General features: G+C 41.7%; 1 protein-coding gene across 10 annotated transcripts in view; it reads left to right on the top strand.

The window, feature by feature from the left end:
- Positions 1-6077: 6077 nt before the first annotated feature.
- Positions 6078-25239, top strand: part of LOC111264125 (uncharacterized) — a 41507-nt gene continuing 22345 nt past the window's right edge. For 3 of the 10 annotated variants that reach the window (XR_015312574.1, XR_015312572.1, XR_002682689.2), the window contains exon 1: positions 6078-6278. Coding sequence is in view for 2 of the 10 variants with exons in the window: in XM_022839733.2 (XP_022695468.1) it covers positions 20912-21068 (157 nt within the window). In the remaining 8 variants the exon portion in view is untranslated. Of the gene's footprint in view, positions 6279-20636; positions 21069-25239 lie in introns of those variants that run through there. The other 7 variants (XR_015312573.1, XR_015312571.1, XR_015312566.1 and 4 more) reach the window with 5 other exon arrangements.

Genomic DNA, 25239 nt, shown 5'->3' with positions numbered 1-25239 from the left:
GCAGTAGCTCTCGTCGAACGGTAGCACCTATACCGTACGAAGTCGAACTTGAAGTATTTTAGGAGGACTAATGTTTTCCCATTGCCACGACAGGGTCATTCGCCTCCTGCTGTGCAGTAACTCGAAAGGTACTTACACTGGCCGGCGGGTCCAGAAAACGGCCCGTGATGGCATCAATCATTATGGCACATCAAGCAGTTCCAGCAAGGGTCTAATGCAATGACGACTCCCACATCGCAACGACATTCAGTATGGACTACCGAGCGACGGATTAGATGCGCGCCAACAACAGAAGATTCCTTGTCTTGTCTTACGTGGTGTGTCGACTTTTTGACTCCTCCTTTATAACCCCTTTAATCGAACGTGGTCTTCAGAGAATAACAATATGTCCTTTTTCAGCGCTCAGAGACACGCGGTAATCATCAACAGTGCTATAAAAATAAAAAAAGAAAAAAAAAACCGAAAAGAAACCGGAAAGTAATAATAATGGCGGTTAAAGTAGGTCGCGCGAAGAGAGGTACACCCTTAAAAATCGGCCCGTTGGGCTATTTGATCTTCAGTCAACTGCGGTGTATGATAAACGGTAGATGGCGATGCCCGTTTAGAAACTCCGACATCATTTACTCATCGTCAATGGCTTCGGTCCCATATAAATACCTTTCTTTTTTTTATTAGCAATCGACAGCCTGATAAGCTGTCCTATTTAACGTTTGCCGAATTCTGCATGTGAAAAAAATACAGCTTCAATTTGCAGTAATGAACGAATAGCTACGAGGCAAATGGGAGAGCCTTGCAGGCTCAATAATGTATCATCATCAGTTGACATCCAAAGTGGAACTGTCTTCTGGCAGACGTGCAGAAACACACACGGATTATTGTGATTATCGTATGTTTGTCGCTATTAGCGGGTCCCTGTAGAGGGCTCGCAACTCTAGTTAGTACTGTCATTCCTTTTCCAGTATAGTACCCTTGGATTTAGTAAACCAATGAAAGAAAATAAGTGGTAAAAACCGGCCTATTGTCCTAGTAAGGCCTCACTCTGCTAGACACAGCGCATAAAAATATAAGACAGTGGCGGTTTGTGCTACTGCTGGCGCAGCAGAACCTGCTGTTGACGCGCGGGGGCATCGTATTCATGACTGTCTCGCCGATTCCCTTTCCGAGTCGAATGGAACCCACAGGTGCGCGGCTATCAACATCCCGGACAAGAAGCCACTTCGTACCTGTTCTTGCCCAGATCAGCACATCTATTATTTCTTAGGTAAGGGGCGCGGTGGCGGGAAAATGACTTGCGGCATTTTCCTCTGACCTCATACGCGATACTGATCAGAAATACAGTGACGTAGCGAAGCCATCGAAAAATCTGTGCTGTCGGATGATCATCAGGAATCAACAAGAACAGCGCCGGCAATCAGAGTCGTCCGCCGCAGTCGTCCTTGTTACCAATTTGTGGCGTCTCACCGCTTTACAATATACGATTCTTTGCGCGTCTGTGCGCCGGTCTGAACGCTCAACCGTTTGCTCGAGCGTCTTAGCTGTCAGCGTCAGTCCGGCCGGCCGGCCGGCCGGCGTGTGGCAGTTTAATAGGTATCACTAGCTGCTATCGGAGTGCAGATTGGGGCTTCTAAGTCGTGTCAAGTTCTTGCCTGCTGATCGCACTCGCTTACTGCTAATGGCCACTTTGTTTCGCCGCACACGACGTAGGTAATTAGGCATACGTACACATTTAATGGGTAGGTATATGAAGGGAGCCTACGCGGACTGATAACAGATATACATGCGTGATGAAGAAAAGGGACGAAGAAAACGTAATTGAACTTGTGTATGGGCCGTCTGATATTTCCGTAACAATAGTAGTGGCTTATTCAGAAACTTGACGAACTTAAACACGCGACTTTATGTTTGATGAATATAAGTGCACACCTAAACTATAAACACTAAACGAAAACGTTCTACGTACACAATAAAATAACCATTATCAAATATTCGTTTTTGGAACCGCCAAAAATTGGCTGAGTAAATAACTACTGGGGTTATAAATGCGACTTGGCAGAAATTGCGATAGTAAACTATACTCTAAACGATATGTATATATTCTAATTTCTTACACGCTTATGAAACACGTGATTTTCCGTCAGATATGATATCTAATTATAGTTTAAAGGCAGATATTTCGAACTTTCGAATTCAAAGATAAGAGTACCCAACACAAAGGTAAACACACCAACAAAACCTTTTAGGCTTGTTATATCAGCACCAATATAACGAGAATACTTGACAGTAATAAGAGTTGGTCCGTGTCATACCTATTAAGGATTATGCTATGTCCTGCAAATAAAAAACAAGTAGTTCAAGCTATGACTCGAGTCGTCGCTGCAAGTCAGATGATTGTACCAAGAAATGTTTTATTACCATGTTAGTTATACCATGTCAGTTATTAACATGAATAACATCAAATGACGCACGATATGAGATGTTTGTGTTCGACCATAAATTGAACTATAGCTTCTCCCATTTTGAAACGTGATTGTAAAACATTTTGTGTCTCTGTAGTCGTGTGCACAATGCTGTTCTAAAGGATCTTAGGCTAGAGCGGGCCACAATAGATGCCTTTCGCTTTTCGAACTATAAGGCCATCCCCGTAATAGTGTGGTGGTAACGTGTGTGCCTTCTAAACTCAGCGACAAATCAAATAGTCCAGACTTCAAACTGGGTGTAAGCACACAGTTTCGTGTCACAAGCCAGTTTTCTAAGACAATGTTTAATGGCAATACCGGATACATACACACATTTGCAGCTGTAAGGTCTAGTTAGCTGTTATTTGTCAGATCAGAGATGAGCGTATCTGATGCACTGTACCATAAATCAAACAGGAGGACCTAGGCTAATGATGTCAGCGACACTCCCCATCGTTCGCTTCTTATTTAGTCTCTTGCGGCACTCCATCGGTCCCAGCAGCAGCAGTCAATGTTTATGAGATAATGAATAGCAAAACACAAGCCAAACTCAAAATCCAGAGTAAAATGACAGGTCGAAACAGGAACAGTGCAAGTTTTCCTGTGCAGGATTACCTGGCAGTGTCGGAACGCCAAGGGGAATACTACATCTACAAGTACGGTCATCACCTCTTAGCATGATCCTGATCAGTGTAGCTGTGACTGCAATATAATAGAGATTAGACACACGGGGAAGCATCGGGAAACGACGATTGTGTCCGGTGGCATTTTTTCATACACAGTTACTATGATCCAGTCTTTTCTTAGAAGCTTGTGTCTATTTGTTCTCATCTCATATTGGCGATCAGTTTCTGTGTCACGCCTCTGGAATTTCTCGATGGAGAAGTGCGTTACACTATAGTTGAAGACCAGGAACTTTTTGAGGAGACGTGATCAGGTCGTCGAAGCGTCTTCTTTTTTGGTGCTGGGCACGTAGTTCCAGTAATATTGGAAGTGGCTATCTGTGCTAGTAAACTGGGAAGCCTCAAGCTAATTCGGACTAGATATTTATAGGGATTTTTAACCTCATGTATTTTGATACTATTTGCATGTAGAGTTTTAAAGCGGTAGTTGCAGACGGTAAATTAAGTAACGTGAAAGCTTACTATTTTCGCTGCGCTTCAGCTGCGGATACGTATAAGTTCCTGAACCCATTTCTAGACTTTCGCAAGGCGCATTTTCACTATCGTATACTACCATGCTATCGTAATACAACACATCTGAATTGTTTGTAAATGCAGGCAAAGCTTTTCTAAATGGCTTCATTAGTGGCAATTGGAAACAGTCGCACGTATTTCTACATTGAATGATACCTAGCGATCCTAAACGCGGAGAAAATACATGTCGCTGTTATGATTTTATGGCATTTATGTCCGCGTTCATATTTGCACGTGAATCGTTCTTACTTTGCCCTTTATCTATCTATTGGCGAGGGCAGCTAGTGATCTTGCGCTCCTAAAAATGTAAGATTAGTACTCTCGTATTCATTTCTAATTAAGCAATTGTTCATCATCGACACTTTGATACATGTATATCACAAAGGTATACCGAGCGTATATTAAAATCGCTGAAAGTGGTCGATACTTTAACCTTAGTTATATCAACTAGTAGCTCAGCACGTTGAGAGCCGAAATCGTAATTTCTATGTAAAAGAACGTTTACTGCTGCCATAAGTAGTTGGAAGGGCAACACTGCCAAAGCCATGACCTTTAGGTTTTGCTTTAAGTCATTTATAAGCCAATACTAATATTGGCGTCAGGCCGCCACATGTGCGGCACACATGCGGGGTAACGGGACTCGGATAGAGGTGGAAATAGATCTGTTAGTACAGATAGGCGTCCTTAACGCAGCTTTCATCAACAGACGAATCGGTCTTGTGACGGCTAAGATTGCAATGCCTGAGACGTCTATGTTTGTTAACAGAAAATGGTGCGCAATAAGGCATTATTGACTCGTAAGGTCAGCTTGTAATTACAGTGTCTATTGAAGCAAAACCGTATTGATTTTTTCAAAGCTTGCTTTCAGAGAAAATGCCAATCGTCACGGGTGACACCTATTGCAGTACATTATTTTCTATAGCATACTTAAATATAGCACTAGGCGCGTGGGCCCGCTTGCGTGAGTTGTCAACAAAAGATGAGTTTTTACATTTTTTGAAATCGTCGATCTATCGATTTATGGTAGCTTATGACATTGACAAATACCATTTCGCCTGCTCAATGGTAGCTCTGACAAAAGGAACGATATTGATAAAGGCAAATAACACAACAAAAACCAAAATAGTATCTGCTGGCGTCGTCTTCGACCAACATCTACAGCAAATAATCGAACGGTACCAGTATGGAATCGGTCAGGCATTGCATACTATGCATTGCACCAACAAGCTAAAACGTTTGTATCTGTGTGACGCAGACGATGCCTTGCCAGGCTCAGATTCGCTAATATTGTTTTCTAATGACTTGGCCTGGAAATCATAATACCTCTGCCTCATCATTCATCGCGATAGCTATTAACAATCTGGTGTGTGAAAAATTATCCAAGCACTAACTACTTTGGTTTCTAGTAAAATCACTTGTGAGGTACTTTAGCACCAACTACGTTAGCCTCATTTACTGCCGTCTTAGTTTGTTTGTTCCGCAACAGCGGCAACAAATTTCTATGGGAAAATGAGTAAACGAAAACGAAGCGAGACGACAATTGCCGAGCAAGATTCAGGTAAACGGGATTAGTTGTCTCCCAATTGTGAACCGCAGTGCGGTGCACTGCGCCAGAGCTGTTCCCTTCAGGACAAAAGAATCGCGCGCTGGATGTGCTTTAATTGAAGCAGTGGAACGGACGAGACCAGTAAGATAGATGGGGTCTATCGGCGTCAAATTGTAAAGATCAATTTACTCACGATGGCGTCGATACACCATCGTGGTACAAACTGGTTCAGCGGGATTGAGAAAAGTACCTTCGAAAAGCAAAGCTAGATGCAGCAGGCGAACAAAATTTAGCAGATGAAAAAGAAGGAAAAATATAGCAAAATAGAAAGAGGAAGCAGGAGCGAAACCGCTAAATATGGGCCAGAGCCTCAAAAATGGCTAGACAAATGAAATGACCTGAATTGAACGGTAAAGAGAAATGCTGATGGCGCCCTATCTTCACGAAGGAAGCGAGAAAGCGAAGATTTACGAGATGGTGGCGAGTAGATACAGAGTGAGAACGTTCGCTGTCGCCTGTCGCTACTATAAACGGACATGACAAAAAAAGGAAAGAAAAAAAAAACATACCTAACATCAGTGTCGAGCCTCTTGTGGCCAACCATTATCTTTCTGCGACAAATGTAGGAGTCACCGTTATAATCGTATTTCTGCCCTTGTTACAGAAGCTTCCGCTGAGGTAACTGTTACAATTGGCTGTCGCTGACCGTGGTTATAATACTACGCTGGCGGCTCACTGCGTCAACTAACAGACTGGAGTTACCATTGGTTTGTTGATAGTTGATATGATATAACTGGCGAGGAGGTTGATCACCTGAGGGCTGAATACCAACGTGCACGTCTGCTCGTGCACACGGGCTTGCACGTATGTAGCTGTCACCAGGAGAATGACGATCGCAGCCGACGCTTCAGTGGCACAACAACGGTACACCACGCAGCGGTGACTTTCGCTGCTGGCGAAAGAACCGTTTGCAGTACCGTTTTTGCTCCACTCTGGTTCTTTCCTGTTGTCGATTCGTGCGTATGTATCTAATGTCTGATAGATGTCTATGTCATTCAGCCAAACAAGGTCCGCAGGGAGGTGAGTGATAAACACCAGATTACCTACCTTCTTCTACAGTTGAGAATTATTCATGTATAATCCTGTAACTTGTTGTTGCAGTTATTGTGCTTGCTACAGATGTTGACGACACCTGCAGGGGCATATGTTGCTTGTTGTCAGCTGCTGATCTTGTCGTTGTAGCACCTGACATATAGTTCTATATAAAGACGAGCCCTTGTATAGCAGGCTTCGACTACCAAATGGTCTACTGTTTGCCAACGCCGAAATAGCCATAGTAAACGCGGCAATAGCCCTGCAATGATTAAAAGGGTTCAGGGGTTGATTTGAGTCGCATGATCGCAGGGGTACAAACTCTTGCTATTTTTTTTTGAAGCAAGTGAGGACATTGGAAGCTTCGAATGAATGAAACTACATGTGATGAAGTCGCAGCTACGACGACTCAAAAAGCGAGCGTTAGCTTTGTGGTGTCCTGTTTGTGTACTATTGCATTTTCTTTTATCTGAAATTGGGCCGTTAATGGCGTCTGATGTCGTAGCACATATGAATGATGACCATGAGGTGAGCTTGCTGCTGATGATGGCCCGGTTCGCCATAGCCGCGTTTAGAGGGGTTGTCGCTTTGTGTTGTGGGACATGCACAAGAGAGGATAGCAGACGCCTGAAAAATGATGAGAAATAAAGGGTAGCAGCGGCAGCGTAATCTGTTGCATAATCGTAATAATCAAGTAGAATAGCTCTCATTTTATGGACGAAAAATAAAACTAGAACGCTGCCAAACTAGAATAAGATTCGACTACAGGACCGAGCTGGACGGAAAAGTAGATATCGTGTTGATTTACTTCTTATTCTTCTATTCTACTGCACAATGTCCCCGTTACGGCATCGACCATGTTACCGTAGTAACGAGTGCTAACACTGTGATATACCACTTCTATTCATTTCGCTGTTTGACTACATATAGATGTACATAGTGTATTTTGAAAGTTAGATGTGTATTTAGTATATGCGGTCTTATATTCGAGCTTTTGTATAGAAATATTAAGTTAAATGGGTTTTTTCCGGTTAATGGAGATTCCCTTGTACACGCCGTTTCATGGGCACCAAGTTAATCAGATGCTCACTGTAGTGATCCCGCACGAGCTGCCCTATCCACTGCTCATATTAGTTAATCAAGCGCAGATTAGACATTATCGCCAGCGTAATATTTGTATTTGGTCTTCAAAGGTCGGCTGCCCTTCAGTTACATGCAACGATGACAACAAACTGATCAGTGCGTTGGCCAATTTTGTGTAGCAGAGCCTCGTACATGGCAAGTGATGCTACAGGCGTGCAACTGTTAGCTCGAATCATTCTCTTCTAGCCGTCTTTAAGCGGTATACACCAGTTTCTGCCTTCCTAGTTCCTGCTTATGTTGTACCTAGGGATCTTTTCATAAAGTAGACGGAGTTAGATGCATCAGCTTGCTACCAGAGATAAGGCTTCGCGTGAACGTTGAGAATTGTGACGTCTGCCACAGATAGATGGAGAATTTGCTCGTTTAAAGCAAAAGCCAACTGAAGCATTTGCCACCACGGTACGCTGGATCATTCTGTTCAGGTGGCGCCGAAAAAAAATTAAGACAATCTGTCAATAAAGGAGGAAAAGAGTTGCAGGAGTTACGCTAAAAGTGGAAAAGAGAAAAATCGCATACAAATCAAATGATAAATAGTGCAACATCTAGAAGTTATCTTGGATATGGGTCTGACAGGAACATGTCCAATACGCTACAGGGAGAGCGCTCCGTAGTACGCTTAACCTAGCATACGCTATACTTAGAATGAGAGGCCATTCGAAAGGCGTCGTAGATCGTACCCCTATATCTGCAGAAAAGTGTAGTAGAAGAACGACCTTTTTCAAGACTATTACGAATAACAAAAGATAACTTGAAAAAGCAAGAAGAACGAGACTTCATGAGGGACAGCGGGGAAGTACAAACTGGAGACAATCAGGAAAGAGAAAGCCGGGAATCTGAAGTGACATTTCAAAACGTGTTCAGGTATCAGACGGTCTTAGGAGAAGGGGTCGAGTGAGTATTATCATATTAAAATATATTTAGGTATAAAAAAACGATAAAAAACTATTAGACTAGAGGCCGCATTAGCGCCTCGGCCGTCGTAGCTGAATTTAACCTTTCTGCCAGCATAGCTAGAATCAGTGAGAGCTTGCAACTGGATGGTCCATGAAAGACAATTCTCTTTAACTTGAATTTTGTTAGTTTTTTCTCACTTGGCAAATAACTTCTAACATGGGGAGCTCTAACATGGGAATGATAGATACGCATAGCCACGCAAGATTAGGAACTCCGTCACCCCGCACATGTCTCTTCGTAAGTTATTCAACTTCTTAATCCTTTAAGGTTTATGCAATATATATGGAGGACGTATGCATTATATATTTTCTAGAAGATCATGATGGTCACAGAGTCTTTGCAGAGGCAATGACTACGTGTCCAGCACCTTTCTATGGAACTATTAACACTTAGCTGATCTATAATAATATGGTGTAACTGTAATCCATTCCATTCCTACAAAAAAGAACTAATTCTCAATAGCCTGTTTTTAATACTCCCTCCCATCGGATAGTGAACGAAATTTTTTGGGGGTGCACTCGATGGAGCAGGAACGATACAAATCAATATCATGTAATAAGCATTTTCACTTGATTAACTTTAAGATATGCTAGCTCGCTTCTTTTTTATGACCCGCATATTCTTGTAGGAGATATAGCACACGGAATCTGTAATAAAATTTCCGAAAACTTCAAAATAATAAGACGCAGTCACTTGAAAGTAATCTGTGACTGTGTCAGTGGCAAGCAAGCCGCATATAGTCAATATTTACATGCTTTCGCTTGCAAAAGTATATGAGGAAAATGACAAACATTATGTTTATTGCCGGTTTGGCCATCTTGATTTTTTGGTATTTAACAAAAAAGTCACAGCGCAATTATGTTTAACACATATGAATCTGCCAGATCTTTGCATGACGTTGCAGATTGATGTTATAACTATGAAAAACAATGTAATTTCTATGACGAAATTGTTGACTTGGATTGTTCTACCAAACGACGATGGACGCCTAAACTCATTAAAATATACGTACCCTCAATAACTAACACGCATAAAATGACCATACTAAATAAAGCATAGACAACTACATTGAAAAAGCTCATTACAATGGGAAAACGTAACTTGCTCAAGTATTTCTTGTAACACGATGTAAAGGAGTCACAGAGAAGCGTCTGTCTACTCAGCTTAGAAGTTATTTAAACCACAACTTTTCTTCATTGGTTGTATTTGCAAATGCCCAACATTTTTACCGATATAATAGCTTCTTGAATGGAAAGAACTTGGTGCCCCTTGTCGGTTTTGGCTTGGTATGTTTTAGGGTGAACTCTTTTTGGATCTTTGACAATTTGTTGTTTGCTCATGCTAGGTTCGTTTGAAATATATTTCACATTTTTTCCACTCATCCAAGCCGAGAAGGAGTCATCGAGAATAGCGGACATATTAGCTGCGGTAAGCTTTGAGCCGTTTGTTCGAAGGGCAGGTACGATCTGCGGCTATTGCCCAATGAGACGTCTTGTGATGGAGCAAAAAGAAAGTATCGTCGTGCCAGTCTTTGCGGCGTCGCTTGCCGTCTGTACGTAGTTAGCCGAACTCGTGTACTCATAAGAACTAACGGTATCAACTTCGTCAATGAACTAGACTGTTACACTTAAGGATCTGCTGGCTTAAGTCGTAAGAATGCCGTAATAAGCAAATATATGGGATACATACAAATACTATATTTGTCACTTGAACAAACATGAAATTTACTTCATGTCTAGTTTCCTATTTCTCAGTCCAATGACGAAATGCATTATTATACAATACGTTCTCATCTTCCTTGGTCTTTGTTGGATAAATTAGATAGGAAGAACTGAAGAGGCTACGTACTAAGTGTGGTGTCTGACACACGTCGCCTTGGTTGGTATCAAACGTAGGTTTGCGTTTCGGAAGTGAAGATTCGATCTCATTGACACTAAAAGTTTTAGCTAGTTTCAGTGGATACAAAGCCAAATTAAGGTTGTTGAGGGCAACTAACTCGAAACGTGCTACATCGACGGAGTTGATAGCGCAGTCATTTCGAAACATGAGAAATAACTGGGTCTGTTAACTTGATTAATTCCGCAAAAATTCCGAAAAAGAAGATCTCGCCTTTCTACGTCAATACGTAGGAAACCTTACCCTTTTTTTAGTAGAGATAGGCACAAAATTTCGGTACTGATGAATGTTACATCGATCTTTCCAAGAGTATTTCTGGTATACGATAAGTAAAGCGAGGATCATCTCCTCGACTCTTTCGTTTTATACATGTGTGTATCTCCGTCTACTCATTTATCTATAATCAATCTTTTTTCAAACTTAACAAAATACGATTCTTGTACCTTGCGCTCTACTGTTTTTTGCTTTTTTTTTTTTTCTTCTATATTTTGTAATCAACATTTATTTCTGGGTATCGTTATACGACGCCATTCGATATATACGTACGTTCCTCTACTTTCGCTGATAGCCTATGGAATAGGAAGCAACGGAAATGGCGCCTTACTTACTGTACGGCTTTTATTTTTCCGCGTGGAAAAACGCAACCGCAAAGATAGATATAGGCTAAATCGTTCGGCCATATTACATAATATGATTAACGTAACTAATGGCCGCTATCGTATGTAACGTTTAATAATGATAGCAGTATAAACAAACTAGATGCCTGCAGTTTTTCCGTGGCAGTTACAAAATAATTGAATGCTGGGTTGTTATTATTGCGGTTAACCACGTTAGTGTCCCGTCACGCCCGATGCTATGAGAAACCGTATTGTTTCATAAGATATTTTAAATAAGTTTTCAGATATACCGAGTGCCCAGGTACACATGATGATGACACGTTCAGCTCTAAGGCTCGGCGCCATTTTTGGGAAGTTGTCTTCCGTAGCGTCGAATATAAAACCATGTTGAATATGACCATTCTCAGGACGCAACTTATGTATGCGATGTTCCTGTATCTAATTGATTAATAAAATGCACGCTTGTATCGAACATTCATTCAGTTTTAACGAAACGTTTCGTGCGACTATTAGCTTTTCTTGTTAACAATAGAAATTCAACATAATGGCCTACTCCCACTCAAAGGACACCGCTTTGTTTAGCTTTTCACGAGGGTAAGAACTGAACGCTTTTGAGATAATACCGCACATGATAATTTGCGTGCACAAACATATAGGTGTACACGCCTCTGCAGTAGCAATATAACGCAAACTATATCTATTACGTAAATTACACTGTCTTTACATTATATTTGTGTTGCAGACGCGAAAAAACGTATTCATAGTGGCGGTGTTGGAGCATCACCGATGTTTAAACCTGATTTCACATCATACTAATCACAACTTACTTGACACATTCACTTCGTTGCAATAAAAAAAAAAACAACAAAAACAATGTTATTGTAGTATTCGTTCGAATTACTATGTTTTTGACGGGGAAATTGCCGTTGCCTGTTTGAGCTCCGCTACCTGAGCTGTCCATATGCAAATATCGTATGAAAAATTCAGTAAACCAAATATAAAGCAAACTTTGAACAGTTAAAACATAACAACGATAATAGATAAAACATTAATCTTAATCTAGTCACTTGTTTTTTCTTTTTTGGTTATTTTAAAAACTTCTGGGACATTTCAATTAGGCATGTTTTAAAATATTCGCTGGTTATTGCTCTCGTGATTTTCCTGAAGAGGTCGTTTTATATTCAGCCGTTCAATTACCATATCAATCGGATCAGTTTTTTTAATCTAAGTTTTATTCATTTTTTAGAGCGTGACAGATTCATTTTAGGACAGGATAAAGTTTTAAAGCAAGAGTAAGGCTTAAAATAGGGCAAAGAACTTTTGTCTGTATGTCTGAAACAAAAATTTTTTCTCTCGCTTACAACAATCGGTTGTGCCACTTCTATTTTGGGGATCCTATTCTCTTAACTGATATCACGTAAGGTATAAGCAGCCCGTCACAGCACCATCAAGATACTACAACGAGCTGGATTTGCATGATACCTTGAAGGGTTCCATATCCCATAAACGCAGTAACGAAAGACTAGACGCGTTCTCAGTTGGGGGGGGGGGGGGGTCGGTCGATACGAGCATAAAATTTTGAATAAGCCCTAGTTACGAGCGTAAGGTATTGGGGCACCCAAGTCGTGTTTGTGATCTCCATTTTAATCAATCAATCGATCTTTCTTTGTTATCACAACGTCAGTACTCGTCAGACTCACTAACGTCGAATAAACGTGGACCTGCTCAGCACTTTTAAAGCTGATAAGGGTCATTATTTTTGGCCGCGCCTATTTTTCAACTATAATATCATATCTGGGACAAAAGCTAATGTGGATTTGTTCGTTGAGAATTTTACTACGCTTCCGGTTCGTGTTGTTAGCAAAGAATTTCAACTTCAAACCTTACTTTCTAGTAAGTTTTTTTTATTTAAAGATTAGATTATTACCTGTTTTTTCAAAACTATGAGCACCCTATGAAATCGAAAAATCTCGGCAGGGCGGGGGGGCGAAGAGAGGTGAAAAAAGATGTTCGAAAATTTCGGAATTATAGATCAATTTAGTCACTTTAGTTTACCGTACAATAGAAATCGTCAAATTCAAACCCTTTCGATTGGTACATCAGCAAAGGGTGACAGGTACGAGTTTTTCAAATGCCTATGAATGATCGATTCTTCTTTATTCAATCCCGCCTTCCACACACTGGGTTCCAGACTAAATTTTTATTTAGTCCTTAACCAATTTCGTCTTTTTTCCAATGATGCGCTTTGCAGAACATGTGTAATAATTTTACGCGCTTTTTCGTACCATATGGTGGACCCACGACAAATTAAATAGTTGATTCAGGTAGTTCAGGTACAAATACCTATCATTTCATCATTGTCGACCGGACCGATTGCCACCAAGACAATCGGCTTTACGCAGATGCTGTTGATGTTCGAGTCCTTATTCGTCGTTCCAATCTCGCCACCCGTTTTGACTGACGATATCTGATCGTCTAACCAGTACGCGGTGAAGACGGACGCAAACTTAGATACTTATCTATCGAAACGAGTTCAGGGAGTCCGGATAGAGAGAGAAATAATTCCTTTACTTGATGGATCAGTTAACCAACTAGTGGCGTTGCTTAATCCTCTGTCTAGATATCGAACTATCGAGTACCGTCTAGTTTCATCTAAGTACCGCTTACGACCATTATCATTATCGACAACATCAAACGATTAACGTCGGGTAAGTTCAGTGCGATACACGAGTCACAAAAACAGCACGAACAGAACTGCAATTGCCGTTAAAAGCTGTGTTAAAAGCACCTCGGTGATACCTGCGCGATTTTAAATCGCGTCGTTCGTCAATAGTTTACGCAGACAATGAAATCTGTCTCTCAGTAGCGAGAATCGATGCTGATGCTAATGGGCCGCGGAACTCTAACCAGGAACGATCGAACTCATTGACCGGATTGGCGAATCTTCTCTCGCGTACAAGTCGTAGCCCAGCGGCGTCCGGAATTTGATCAGATTTAGCAGTACCACTATCCTCAACGGCAGAGACGATAACAACCAAAACAATGAAACACGTTGTCGCCGACGGACGAAAATGAAGCAGAGTTCATTGTAGCACGGTCATTGCCGCTACTGCCGCCAAACTCGACGGTTCTGCCCCCCGTAAGTCCCCTTAGTGGTTGATGATTGCGGCCCGTTATTGCTGCCTCATTGACAAGTAAATGTTGTGTTACGACCGCGAAATATAATGACAGCGACGAGGCCCCACCAGAGCCCCACTGCTACTACTTCTGGCACCAAATGTGAATGTGGCAGAGGCACCAGCATCAGCTTTGTCAGTCATCGATCACTCGCTGAACCTGTTTCGATGCCACTCAGCATCACGCTGTTGTTGTTATAGTGTGCAACAATGGTGATGACAGGAGCATGCGAACTAGGTACGGGCAGGCGGAGTAAATAAGCATATAAGTGAGCAAACTACTTCGACACAGCACAAATATAGTACAAAATGTAGAATACGATTATTTGACGCGGTGACGGTCAGCGTGAATGGCCTGTGTGATAACCCTATACTGACCTGATTGTACCTATCCTATGGAAGTAACAAAAATTGAAAGCACCAAAGTTAACTCTTACGTGTAGACGTATGCGGCCCTTGGAAAATAATTTCAACAGTGACCGTATACGAAACTATGTCAGACGAGGAGGGGCATTCATTGTTAAAAGGCCAGTGAGGAAATGTGAACGAGTGTCGATTGGTTGACTCTTTTTCATCAATTTGACAATCGGACAAAAAATAAACTGAAAGTTTCTGTTCGATTGAAATTGAAACCACACGCAGATATTGAGACTGCTATGGCCGCGAGCAGTTACCCATTGTTGTCGGCGGCGATAAAATGTGCCTTTAAGGTGGTGTTATAGCCATCAATCTTCGGACGACTTTTAAGGAAATTTTTTCAGTTTCACACGTTTCTGCATTTTATAATAGCCTTAATAGAAGTTAGTAGTACGATCAAAACGTCCCGATTCGTGCAGGTGTGGCACAAAACGTGTGACATTGAATCATGGTTCATGTCAGAAAGTCTCAAGGAATAAACAAATCACGTTTAGTACCGGCGTTCATCTTGACCTAGATGCACTAACCTTAGACCTTTCGTGTAAAACCGGACCAGCGTTTCTCGATAACTAAGATGTTTTCTCATGCAGATAATTCTCTAAGTTTCCAAGTGCAAATCATTTGTTATTTCGTTGTTACTCGACGGCTCTACGGCTAGATTTGCAGCTTCAGAAGACTCTCGTTCGTAACTAACTACGTACTTGCTAACTTAGACTGCTCCTTAAGCAGCAATATCAAACAGCGAGCGCAGAATGCGGAATTAGCGAACACCAACAAACTTTCATATACACCAAATTTAACGCTTTAATCAAAAGACACTTGTTCTTAATTTCAACAGCGATTTCAGCCGTGCTCATTTTTTCTTCAAGCACTTTGCGATGGCAACGGGTCTATGTCTTTAGGGCAACTAAATAATTCTAAGGACTCCATAAGAGCAACCGGTTCTATGGCTCCCCCTCTGCCGCTCTGTCTGTCGCCGTCTACGGACAGCTCCGACAATTGCAGCAGTTTTGATACTATTTTCAGTAGAATGTAGCATTTGCCTGGTCCTTACATTTGGCACAATTAAAATGAACGATTCACGACGAATTTGAACTTGCCTTATATTTGTAAATAGCCGTCTTTCTCCCAGATCCGCGAACTGACTGTGCTACATCTCTGCGAAGTTGGAGAAGAGTCAGCATTTATCAAACGATGAGTAGAAGAACCAATGACAATCCATACGCTTCTCTCGGCCTCTGTGTCGTGCCATATCTTATATTACTGATGATGAGGTATTGTCATGACATGCCTCACACGTGACCGCATTCGGCCTGTCACTCATGTGATGGTGTACGAACGAACGATGTACAACGGCAACGCGTCTACGGTTTTTTTCGTAGTCGTCGGGTGGTTTTTGCTTTTTTAGTCTGTCTCTCTCGACCCCTTGATATATTATAATCGGACAGATCTCTTCAAAATCGAATCGTCCGATTGTGAGTTAGATGGTACACTTCATCTACAATTGCAACAAGACTCTCCTTACTTCAGATACCGAAGTTCGAGCACCGGAACAATACCGAATACTTGGGCATTACCTTTTGCTATTTACTTACATAGAGAGTCAGTGATCATCAGAGCTATAAAATAGAACTTTTTTTTTTTTTAGATATATATATGATTGTCAAAAATATTCCGCTCGTTCCGGCGTGGAAATAAAACAAAAAGTATCAATATTTCGCTGGAAATTAGTCAACCTAGATGAGGATTCCACTATACTGTAATGTATGTAAAGTTCCTGAAAGTTTATTACCGTTGTGACGTGAATAGAACGCGCAGATTCTTGTTCAGCTATGCGTCGATACTTCGAATTGCGTCCGAAAAATCTGAAGATTTAATGGGACGCAACTGTTCTTCGGAATGATCGTTATGCTCGCGAAGAAGGGTAACAATCGGCAGCAGCGTAAACGTATTAAAGTCTAGTATCGTTTTTGTTGTTTCAACGATTAATCAGGCTCTCTATCGAATTGCCAAATTGATATTTTACTACCAAAACACTGTTAACAGAAATTATCGATGCCTTTTTGTCAATGATTACAACAGCTTCTTTGGTTAGGGCGCGAAAAATGCATGCCTCCAATAGTTCCTTCTGCGATATCTAAAAAACAGTTTTATAAAATATAAACGCGGATCAATTAAATTTTTTCTCTTCCCTTCTTAATGTTTAACTTAATAGTAGGACATTTCGATTAGGATAAGTGAATATATAATAAAGTTAACGTTCAGACATTTCTATTGCAGTCTCTAACGTATCTAAGTAAATATGCTATGGCTAACAAAACAAAAGTAAAGCAATTAATAATCGAAAATTCAGAACCTGACAGTAACTTATTAGAAGAATAGTAGAAATTATAGATATTTTTCGACTATATTTGAAAAGAATGATCATGAAAAGGAGGTCCAGATTACGATTGGACATCAGTCTTAGACGGTTTTGTTTATATCAATGGAGTCTGTCAGTATTGTTTGCTCTGTGTGTTTGATATGAAAGAGGGTGAGCAAATGAGGCTGTTTTTTTCCGGGGTTTTACGTACGCTACTTAAATAGCTAGGCAGTACTTCGATCAGCTGGCCTCATGCTCCTAACATGGAGCAAAATGCATCTACGCCACACTCAAACCTAGCCTACGAGGTGTCCTATGTGAACGGTGAAGGTTCCTCAAATAACCCGCAGATATCACTTTCTAGCGAGACATTTGCACAATTCCATGCTTTCTCGACAATTGATATTAATTACAGTATTGAGTTGATAAGGCGATCATTACCTGTATTATTCAAACGGAAGTCTGTCGTAATTTAAAATATAGCTAAGCTTTTTTTTTTATATAAATATAGCTTTTTTTTTTTTCACTAGGACGGTAAGACCAACAAATCAGTCGTTACCATCATTGTGCCACTACCAGTTGTGCTGGGTACCCTTTGAGCACTTTAGCAAATCGACTATAAGGTATAAATTATTTGATATCTCAGCCCGTTTTTCATTGAAACGTCGAGTTCTCTGGTATCTTTAAACCAGGCGCTTATTCTATTACTGGAATATATCTGGCACCGTCTCCGTAGCGTCCTCTACGTTTCTGTTATAGTGTATGGTAAGTAATTTCTTTCCGGTTTCGCACCCTCTATCTTGTTTCCCTCCTTCGTCGACTACCGTTATCACATAGGACAAGACATATTAATAAATGTACACAAATTTACGCATGTACAACGAGCAACGAATGCATTCTATTGTACTTATGATAAACGAGTAATTAAGTTGTAAAATTCTACGAAAATACGAAGTCACGATTGCCGTCGTTCAACCTAAGCAACGGTGGGCATGACGCTAATAATGATGATGATAACAATAATAACAAATGAAGTCATCTAACAAGCCTCGAATATATTTTTTGACAAAAAAAAAAAGAAAGTATCCAATTCTAAAAGGATAGCGCGTACATTTCTAAGAACGCCAACGACCGGTACATACAGTGCTGCTTCTGCCATTGACGACAATTTGGCTTTTGACGTATCGTTCTACCGTCGAGATGTCTTGCTCCTACGTATGCGGCCGTTATGTGCCACGAAACTGTGTGATGATCTTCATCCATTGTTGATAAGCGATAAAACGCTCGAGGCTTGATGAAAATATATATTATATAATTTTGTGTGAAAATAAATTTCTGGTAAAAATAGCTGTATTCCTTTGTCGGCTGGCTAACTGTTGCGGGAAATTGATATGTAGTGTCGCCGATGTCCCGTTGGGACTATCCGGCCTGAAACAAGTCGTCCTTTTGCAGAAAAGGACAGGGAAGTAGTTGTTGAAAAAGCTGTTTTTTCTTTTGTTCCTACTCAGAATCGACGATTATGTCAAGCTAGCCAAGTAGGTTATTGACTGATTGACAACTATATATTCTGCCAGCCCGCAATCGTCAGGACGATGTTTTTGTCGTACGACCTTGACGACGATAACTGCTAACAGATATCCGGAATGGCAGCGAATCATCTGCGTCAGTCATTTATATTTCTGTGCACGTTCGTATGTACGTGAAGTTGAGTTGCTAGGGCATACTTCCAGGTACATTATATACACATCGATACCCTGAAATTATCATTTCTTAGCAATGATGACATTGATACTGTTTATGGCAAAAGACTACTCATCGTTTTGAGGTTCTGCCCGCACGATATAGGGGCAACCACTGCGGTAGTTTAGTTGTTTCTGCGAGGTAACGATAACTTACGTCTACTTACCATACTACTATTGTATTATAATAACTACTGACTCAACATGTATGTTGCATAATCCACCCATCACAGTTTTATGTATCCTCAGAATCAGAGAGTCCGCAAATCGATAGCATTTATTCTGTCAGATTTTCATCTTGGGCAGTTGTGCAACCCAAAAAAAGTTCTTTAATGATTTCAAAGGCCATCTGATGCGGTTTTCAGCGGCGTGTTAAAAACTCCAAAATACAAATATGCTTAAGTATCAAGTTGTATGTTTGTAACAGGCGTCTTGGTCTAGTGAATGCGCTATGTATAGAAAGAGGCGGCCCTTTGCTGCACGCTATTCAGTTTGTGTTCCGTTAACAAATATTTTAAGTACGCGTATTTAAAGCGTAATCTACATAGCCATAGCTGATAATGCTTACAAATTTCTTATTTATTATTTCATTAAATTTCGCAGATTTAATAGATTTTGTAGATCAAAATGTGCCATTGATTTTATCTTGAGCTTAAAAATAGTCACCGACATTAGAGTACAAAAATAAATTTGGTTGCGCCCCACATGGTTGCTAAAGAGATGTGCATTTCGTATCATTAAGAATCCTCCCTCAGGTCATCTTGTATGCACTATCGGGCATACTGTACTAGTCCTAGGAGGAAAGTCCTGCAGCCGCTCCTTTCTGACCCTACATTGATCCAAATATATAGTTCACGTGTGCTGCCATTTACATCATGGCGCACCTTTACCCCAATTCGTTGGATCGTGCACAGTTCAGATAACGTTCGAGGACCGATTAAAAGGATACAAGAGGAACTATCGATAAAGCTTCGAACAAATGATGACGGCGTGTACATCCGGCGAACTCCTTCGATCGTTTTCGGCGGATAACAGAAACTAATTGACGGCATCTAGCGGGAGGACGTCCGAGCCCGTCGGAAACATGTTCAAATACAACACACAATGGAAGCTTACATTGGAAGAGAAGAGGGAAAAGGGAGATCTCGTACAAATTGCGTGTCACAAATGCACAAGTTCGTTCACTATTAGTATCCATACGAACACGGATTGAGAGAGATTCTCAGTGCAATGATAACGGTGGCCTGTAAAGATCACGTTGTGTATCATAGTAAACTATACCGATATGTATGCAAGCAACATGCAGGCGTGTATATCGATATAGACCCAGCCTTTCTGTCAGAACGAGGCGCTAAGGAGCAGACTGTTAGATAGAAAATCTATGAGTGGATTAGGACTTGTGTAAATCAGTGTGCAGTAGCCTTCGAGTGTGTCAATACTACCAGAAAGGATTCATGTTGCATTGAAGACTGCTGGAACGTTTGCGAACGGGACGGTATTGGGGCATGTTCTCCTGTTACTGTAGAATAAAGACAACCAACGAGCCATAATATCTGGTTGAAACTTTGCAGTTAGCACATATTAGTAATGACATATAACTTGATTTTTACAAAATTACGAGACTCAGTCTCACATATATTCGCCGCTCTAAAGCGAAGACTCTTGTCATATCTTTCCTCCTAGTTTTATTACGGATCTTAATGGAATAGGAGAGCATGCATGCATGCGCCAAAGCTGCCTCCCTTAACCTCAGCCCTAGTAACCTTTCTCTCCCAGGAAATCATCATCCCTGACTATTGCACTATTCCCACAGTGGCAATGCTACAGCCATGTGGCTGCAATATATGATCCTATCAACCCATAAAATATGTTTTGACGCTCTTGTTTGTCACCGCTCTGGCCAACAGGGGATTACACCTTGAAATGATCATATCACCTAAACAGCAGCTTGCAGCAACGTTATCAGCTATTAAGTATTGTCTGTCTAGAAAAGACCGGTCACTTTCTACTAAGGAGAAGGGATGTACAGGGGAGCTATTGCAAGCGCGTTTGAATGACGCACGGGCATGGTCGAACTTTTCGCTTGAGCCGCATGAGTATATCAGCGCGTCATTTACGAACTCGATGCCTCAGCTTTAAAGAATAGAAAAACGATGAAATGGCGTTGAAATAAAAACTACAACGAAGATGCTGAAAGGATCCGAAGCATAGAATGTGCCTTCACGTTCAGACATCGAGAAAACAATGGCGCGTGTCGTTCGACTGTCACTGTTGAAACAATAGCGGTAAAGTAACAAAACAGGCAAAAAAGCATTGGATGTCTGTCGAAAGTTTCTCCTCTCTGCTGAAAACCGGTACGAAGAATGCCCACAGCCTGGCCGGCAAAGGCGATTCCGTTACGTTGCGATTCTCAAATAGCATCAGTGTCAGATCTAATACGCCTATTCCTTCAACTCTAAAACAAATGGGAAACTGTAAGTAGATATAGTTGACAAAAAACGACCCACATCTTCCGAATCGCTAATTGGGCTTTTTTTTCTATAGTAAATCGAAGTTCTGATAGCTTTTCGCCATCGAAAGAAACTACATGATCTCTGACCGTACAGCTGGTTCCATTTGCTGCTCGTAGCAAATGCGTACGAGACAATGTTGGATCATTTGTATATACGCAATTTGTCCGTAACGCTTTGGACGCAATGTAGCACTACATAGTCAGGCATAGGTTGGCGGTCAGTTATCACACGAGGTGATTCGTTCTGACGAGCTGTTCCAATGGTTTTTTGCGCTCTTCGACCCTACATCTGTTCTCTCATTAAGGCCTAACGAAGAGTTATTCAACGTTCATTTGATGACAGCTTTACTGTATTATATATCATAATGGAAATAGTGGATGGCAATGCTGGTTGTATCGTTCGATTACTGTTATTGATTAGTTATTTTATTAGTTCCCTTGTCACCTCACGTTCGTCGTAGCCCTGCTATTTCAGCTGCTGCTGCCGCGTAATGATAGTCGTCGACTTCATAGATGTCGGCGTACGTAACGATAGTGAGTTATGTTCATAGAAGTTTTCAGTGATGATGCTAGTTTAGTCAGTTACTGCTTGTGGCACCGCTTTGGCTGTGATTTTTCGATGCTGCTCACCAGTTGGCGGGACAGCGAGAAAGGGAGCAAGGTATGAGAAAAAGACTTGCTACTGCTACTACAACCCCACCGTAACCGTGGCCGCTTCCGCCACTGCTCAGTGCATTACCGGCTATGTGATTTGGCAATAAAGGTAGCACGCCTGTACTAGTAGTACTGCCTCTTCTTCGTTTTCCCTCCGCTATGGTCCCGCTTAGTCTAGTAATCGGAGGCCATTCTAAGCTGTAGACAGGAATTGCTCATCCCTGGATTGTGCCGCCTGTGTCGTCATCGATTTAGCCGTCGACGATCATCTGCAGCGCTTCATGCCTGCGCACACGCATTCAGACGCACGATGCTCAACAATCGCCACCATAACATCATAGTCATCATTATATATATATGCAGTAGGCTCATTATATCAGCAATAGTAATACAATAACAAGCGGCCAAGGAGCTGGCGCAGCGAACAGCGGCACCTGCGAGATAACAAAGTCCTTTAGGCCACCGGATGTTTACTTTTAGCAACGACGGCCGGTACCGCTGCAGCTTCGCTTGTCTCCATATTCCGCTGTCATCGTCGTGTTTTACGCGTTTTTTCATATGTCTGTTTGGAAACAGGCAGCCGAAGGTAGGGGGACTGAAGCGAGACGGTAGGAAAACGACTTTCCAAAGCAAAGAGATTCGTAGCGACAAGTGAAGACGCAAAATCGGCGAAGAAAAACGTTCCCTGTTTGCGAGTCCGCTCCAGCACGGACGCATATCTAGCTAGAATTGCTAGCGCGCTCAGTTGGGCGTCTGGGTTGATGTACGTCGAGCGCTGCTCGCCGACTGTCTACTTGCTGTGTTGTGCCTATTCTCGCGGAAAAGGTGGCGGTAACTTCTATCATCGACAATAACTTCAATGCTAACTGATTGACTACATCGACGGTGAAGACTTGACGACAAAGGTCCCTTTGCGGTGGGTGTTTAATGCATGCAGCAGCCGCTTGTTGGGCAACTATCGACTGGTACACCGCAATGGGTAGCAGGGCTCTTCGCGACGACGTAGCTAAGCGAAAAGTGCGTAACGTTAAGCAAATGAAGCAGAAACTGTAGTGACAATGCTACTATGAGCGCAGAAGAATCATCGGAAGCGGTTTGTTCGTGGAAATTTACTGCAACCTCTTTTGAACCGGAAGAGGCCGCAGCTAAAATCCAAGAAGCGTACACTACGCACGTACTAGTGTTCCTGCATCATATTTATTGAGAATTTCCATGAAAGACTAGTGCGGTAGTTTACCAATCCACAGTTCACTGGATTGAATGTCACCGAACAAAGCTTAAGATCGTGCATAAAATCAAGTCGGTTCCCTAAACCCAATCAATAAACGTTTCTATTCTAAGCTGATTGTCACCGAGTAGAAAAAAAAAAAAACGCTTGAAGTAACAAGCCATACTCAAAATATTTCGGTACGTTCTTTCGCTAAGAAAATTAGGATTGGTGAAAAGCATCTTTTTAAGTTCTTACACCCCTGACGTTAAGCTGATTAAGGCTCAATCAACTTTTAAACACATTCAATTGTAATGCTTAAAATTCTGTAAAGTTGTGAATTATAAACTCAAATCGATACAGGTCAGATATCGATCTAAATAAAGATGGCTATCGCTATCAAATGGTGAAATATCCGCGGAAAATTTGAGCAAAGGCGAAAGATAGAGGTAGGAGCGCAACGACCTGCCAGCGTTCCTTTTTTTTGTCATCTAGATTTTTTACTAGATTTTTCATAGAAAAGCAAATTTTTACGACTGCTAATAAGTTGGTCGACCGTGCTGAACACATGAGCGTCAGCTAACTCGAACCCGCTCATAGATGTCATAACAGAATGTGTCATATAACGACTTCTATCATTTATTTCCAATAGGGTACCGTCCCTCTTGTTAAAATAATGGTCACTATCGCGACTTATTTCTGGGTAGATACCACAGCATGACTCGTTAACGAGCTTCCCTTTCATCCTTTCAACCCCAGCCTAGCATTTATCCTGCCGATGGCGTCGGCCCACAGCGGCAGCTTAAACTGCAAGATAGACAAATTTCAATTGTACGATCCGAAGTACGCGCCGCGATCAGCGCGTTTGTCTTGTTGATTCTATTTAGCTACCGCGGCTGTTGTAGGCATGGTGAAATTGTTTGTCTGCCATAGGCGCGTGACGCAGCTCAGCCACTGAGGGCAGACAGCCATGCAGACAATGGACTGTCCGTATATATTCCTTTGACGGATGAAACTGTAGCAACGCTAACGATACGAGCTGCCATTACAATAAATGGCTAGTCCTTCTTAACTAGAGACCTCTTCCGTTTTAGCCCCATTCGACTGGCTAGCATTATTACCGTGAACTCGTCATTTTGCGATCGGCGAACTGATTCGATAGCTGGTTTATTGGTCTTTGCCGGCTGACTTTAGCTATAGAGCAGCCCGCTTGCTCCTTTTTTTTTTTTTTCTATACGCGCTCACATTCGACACCTGCTTGTACTGCCGCTGGCGCAGCAGTTGCGATTGAGATGCTACAACCAGCAGTGTTAAACGTAACAGCAACGTTGCCATATATCTTCTAGTTATTGACGCCCGTGTCCCCTGTCAAGCCTTTTTTACGTATGCTTGTTCGTCAATTTGTTACCATCATTATTTTACTATTATCATTATTACCCGCCGCCTTTAATTATTATGATTCTTGCGATCACCATCGTCGTCGTCGTCGCCGCCGTCGTCCCGGTGACGTGATGGCTGTTATTATCCACTAGAAGCGACTCCCGTGAACACGCAGCGTTCATGCTGCCTGAACAACATAAATGCTACTGTATGTAGAGTTATCATATAAAAGGGAATCGGGCCACAGGACGGGGAAGCCGTTGCTCGGATTCATTTCAAAACGGCCGTGTCGACCATTGCGTTCGGCCGGCAACGTGTGTTCAAGGAGCAGCCACGGCGAGCGCTCAAGCGAGAATTGTCGATAATTTGCCGTTTGTAAATTTTCTTTCTATTTTGACAATTTACATACACGTATCCTGTTGCTGGAGTAGAAGTACCAGTTTCTTTTGTGAAGTGAACAACAATGAAAATGCTGGAAATAGTTGTAGCGACGACGCGGTGCCGGTGACGGTGATTTTTGCTGCTGTTGCTGCTGCTGCTGCTGCTGCTGCTGCTGCAAACAATAGCTACATACAGAAGCTGCAACAATATTTAAACACCTGCAGCCACACATTCGACGACACCTGTCGTCACCAATGCAGACGGGGAAAATGACAAGTATAGATTGATCAACTTCAAAATAGTTGAGCGTCTATTTTTAACAGTAAGTTGTCGAAACTGGGGAACGGGTCATGGATCAGAATTGTTGGTGGGAGCGGTAAACAAAGCTAACCGATCAGAAGTATTTACCTTGGAGGATATATTCATCGAAAAGGGCTTTGGTGATTTGTTCAGTTTACAGCCTGGAGAGCAATTATTAGTCGTGCTTCCAGTTGTTGATCTTGGCTTAATA

This window comes from Varroa jacobsoni, unplaced genomic scaffold (assembly GCF_002532875.2).
Source record: "Varroa jacobsoni isolate VJ856 unplaced genomic scaffold, vjacob_1.0 scaffold_822, whole genome shotgun sequence".
In the NCBI taxonomy this organism is placed as follows: domain Eukaryota; kingdom Metazoa; phylum Arthropoda; class Arachnida; order Mesostigmata; family Varroidae; genus Varroa; species Varroa jacobsoni.
The sequence above is the reverse complement of the archived record's forward strand: the minus strand, read 5'-3'. Positions and strand labels throughout refer to the sequence as shown.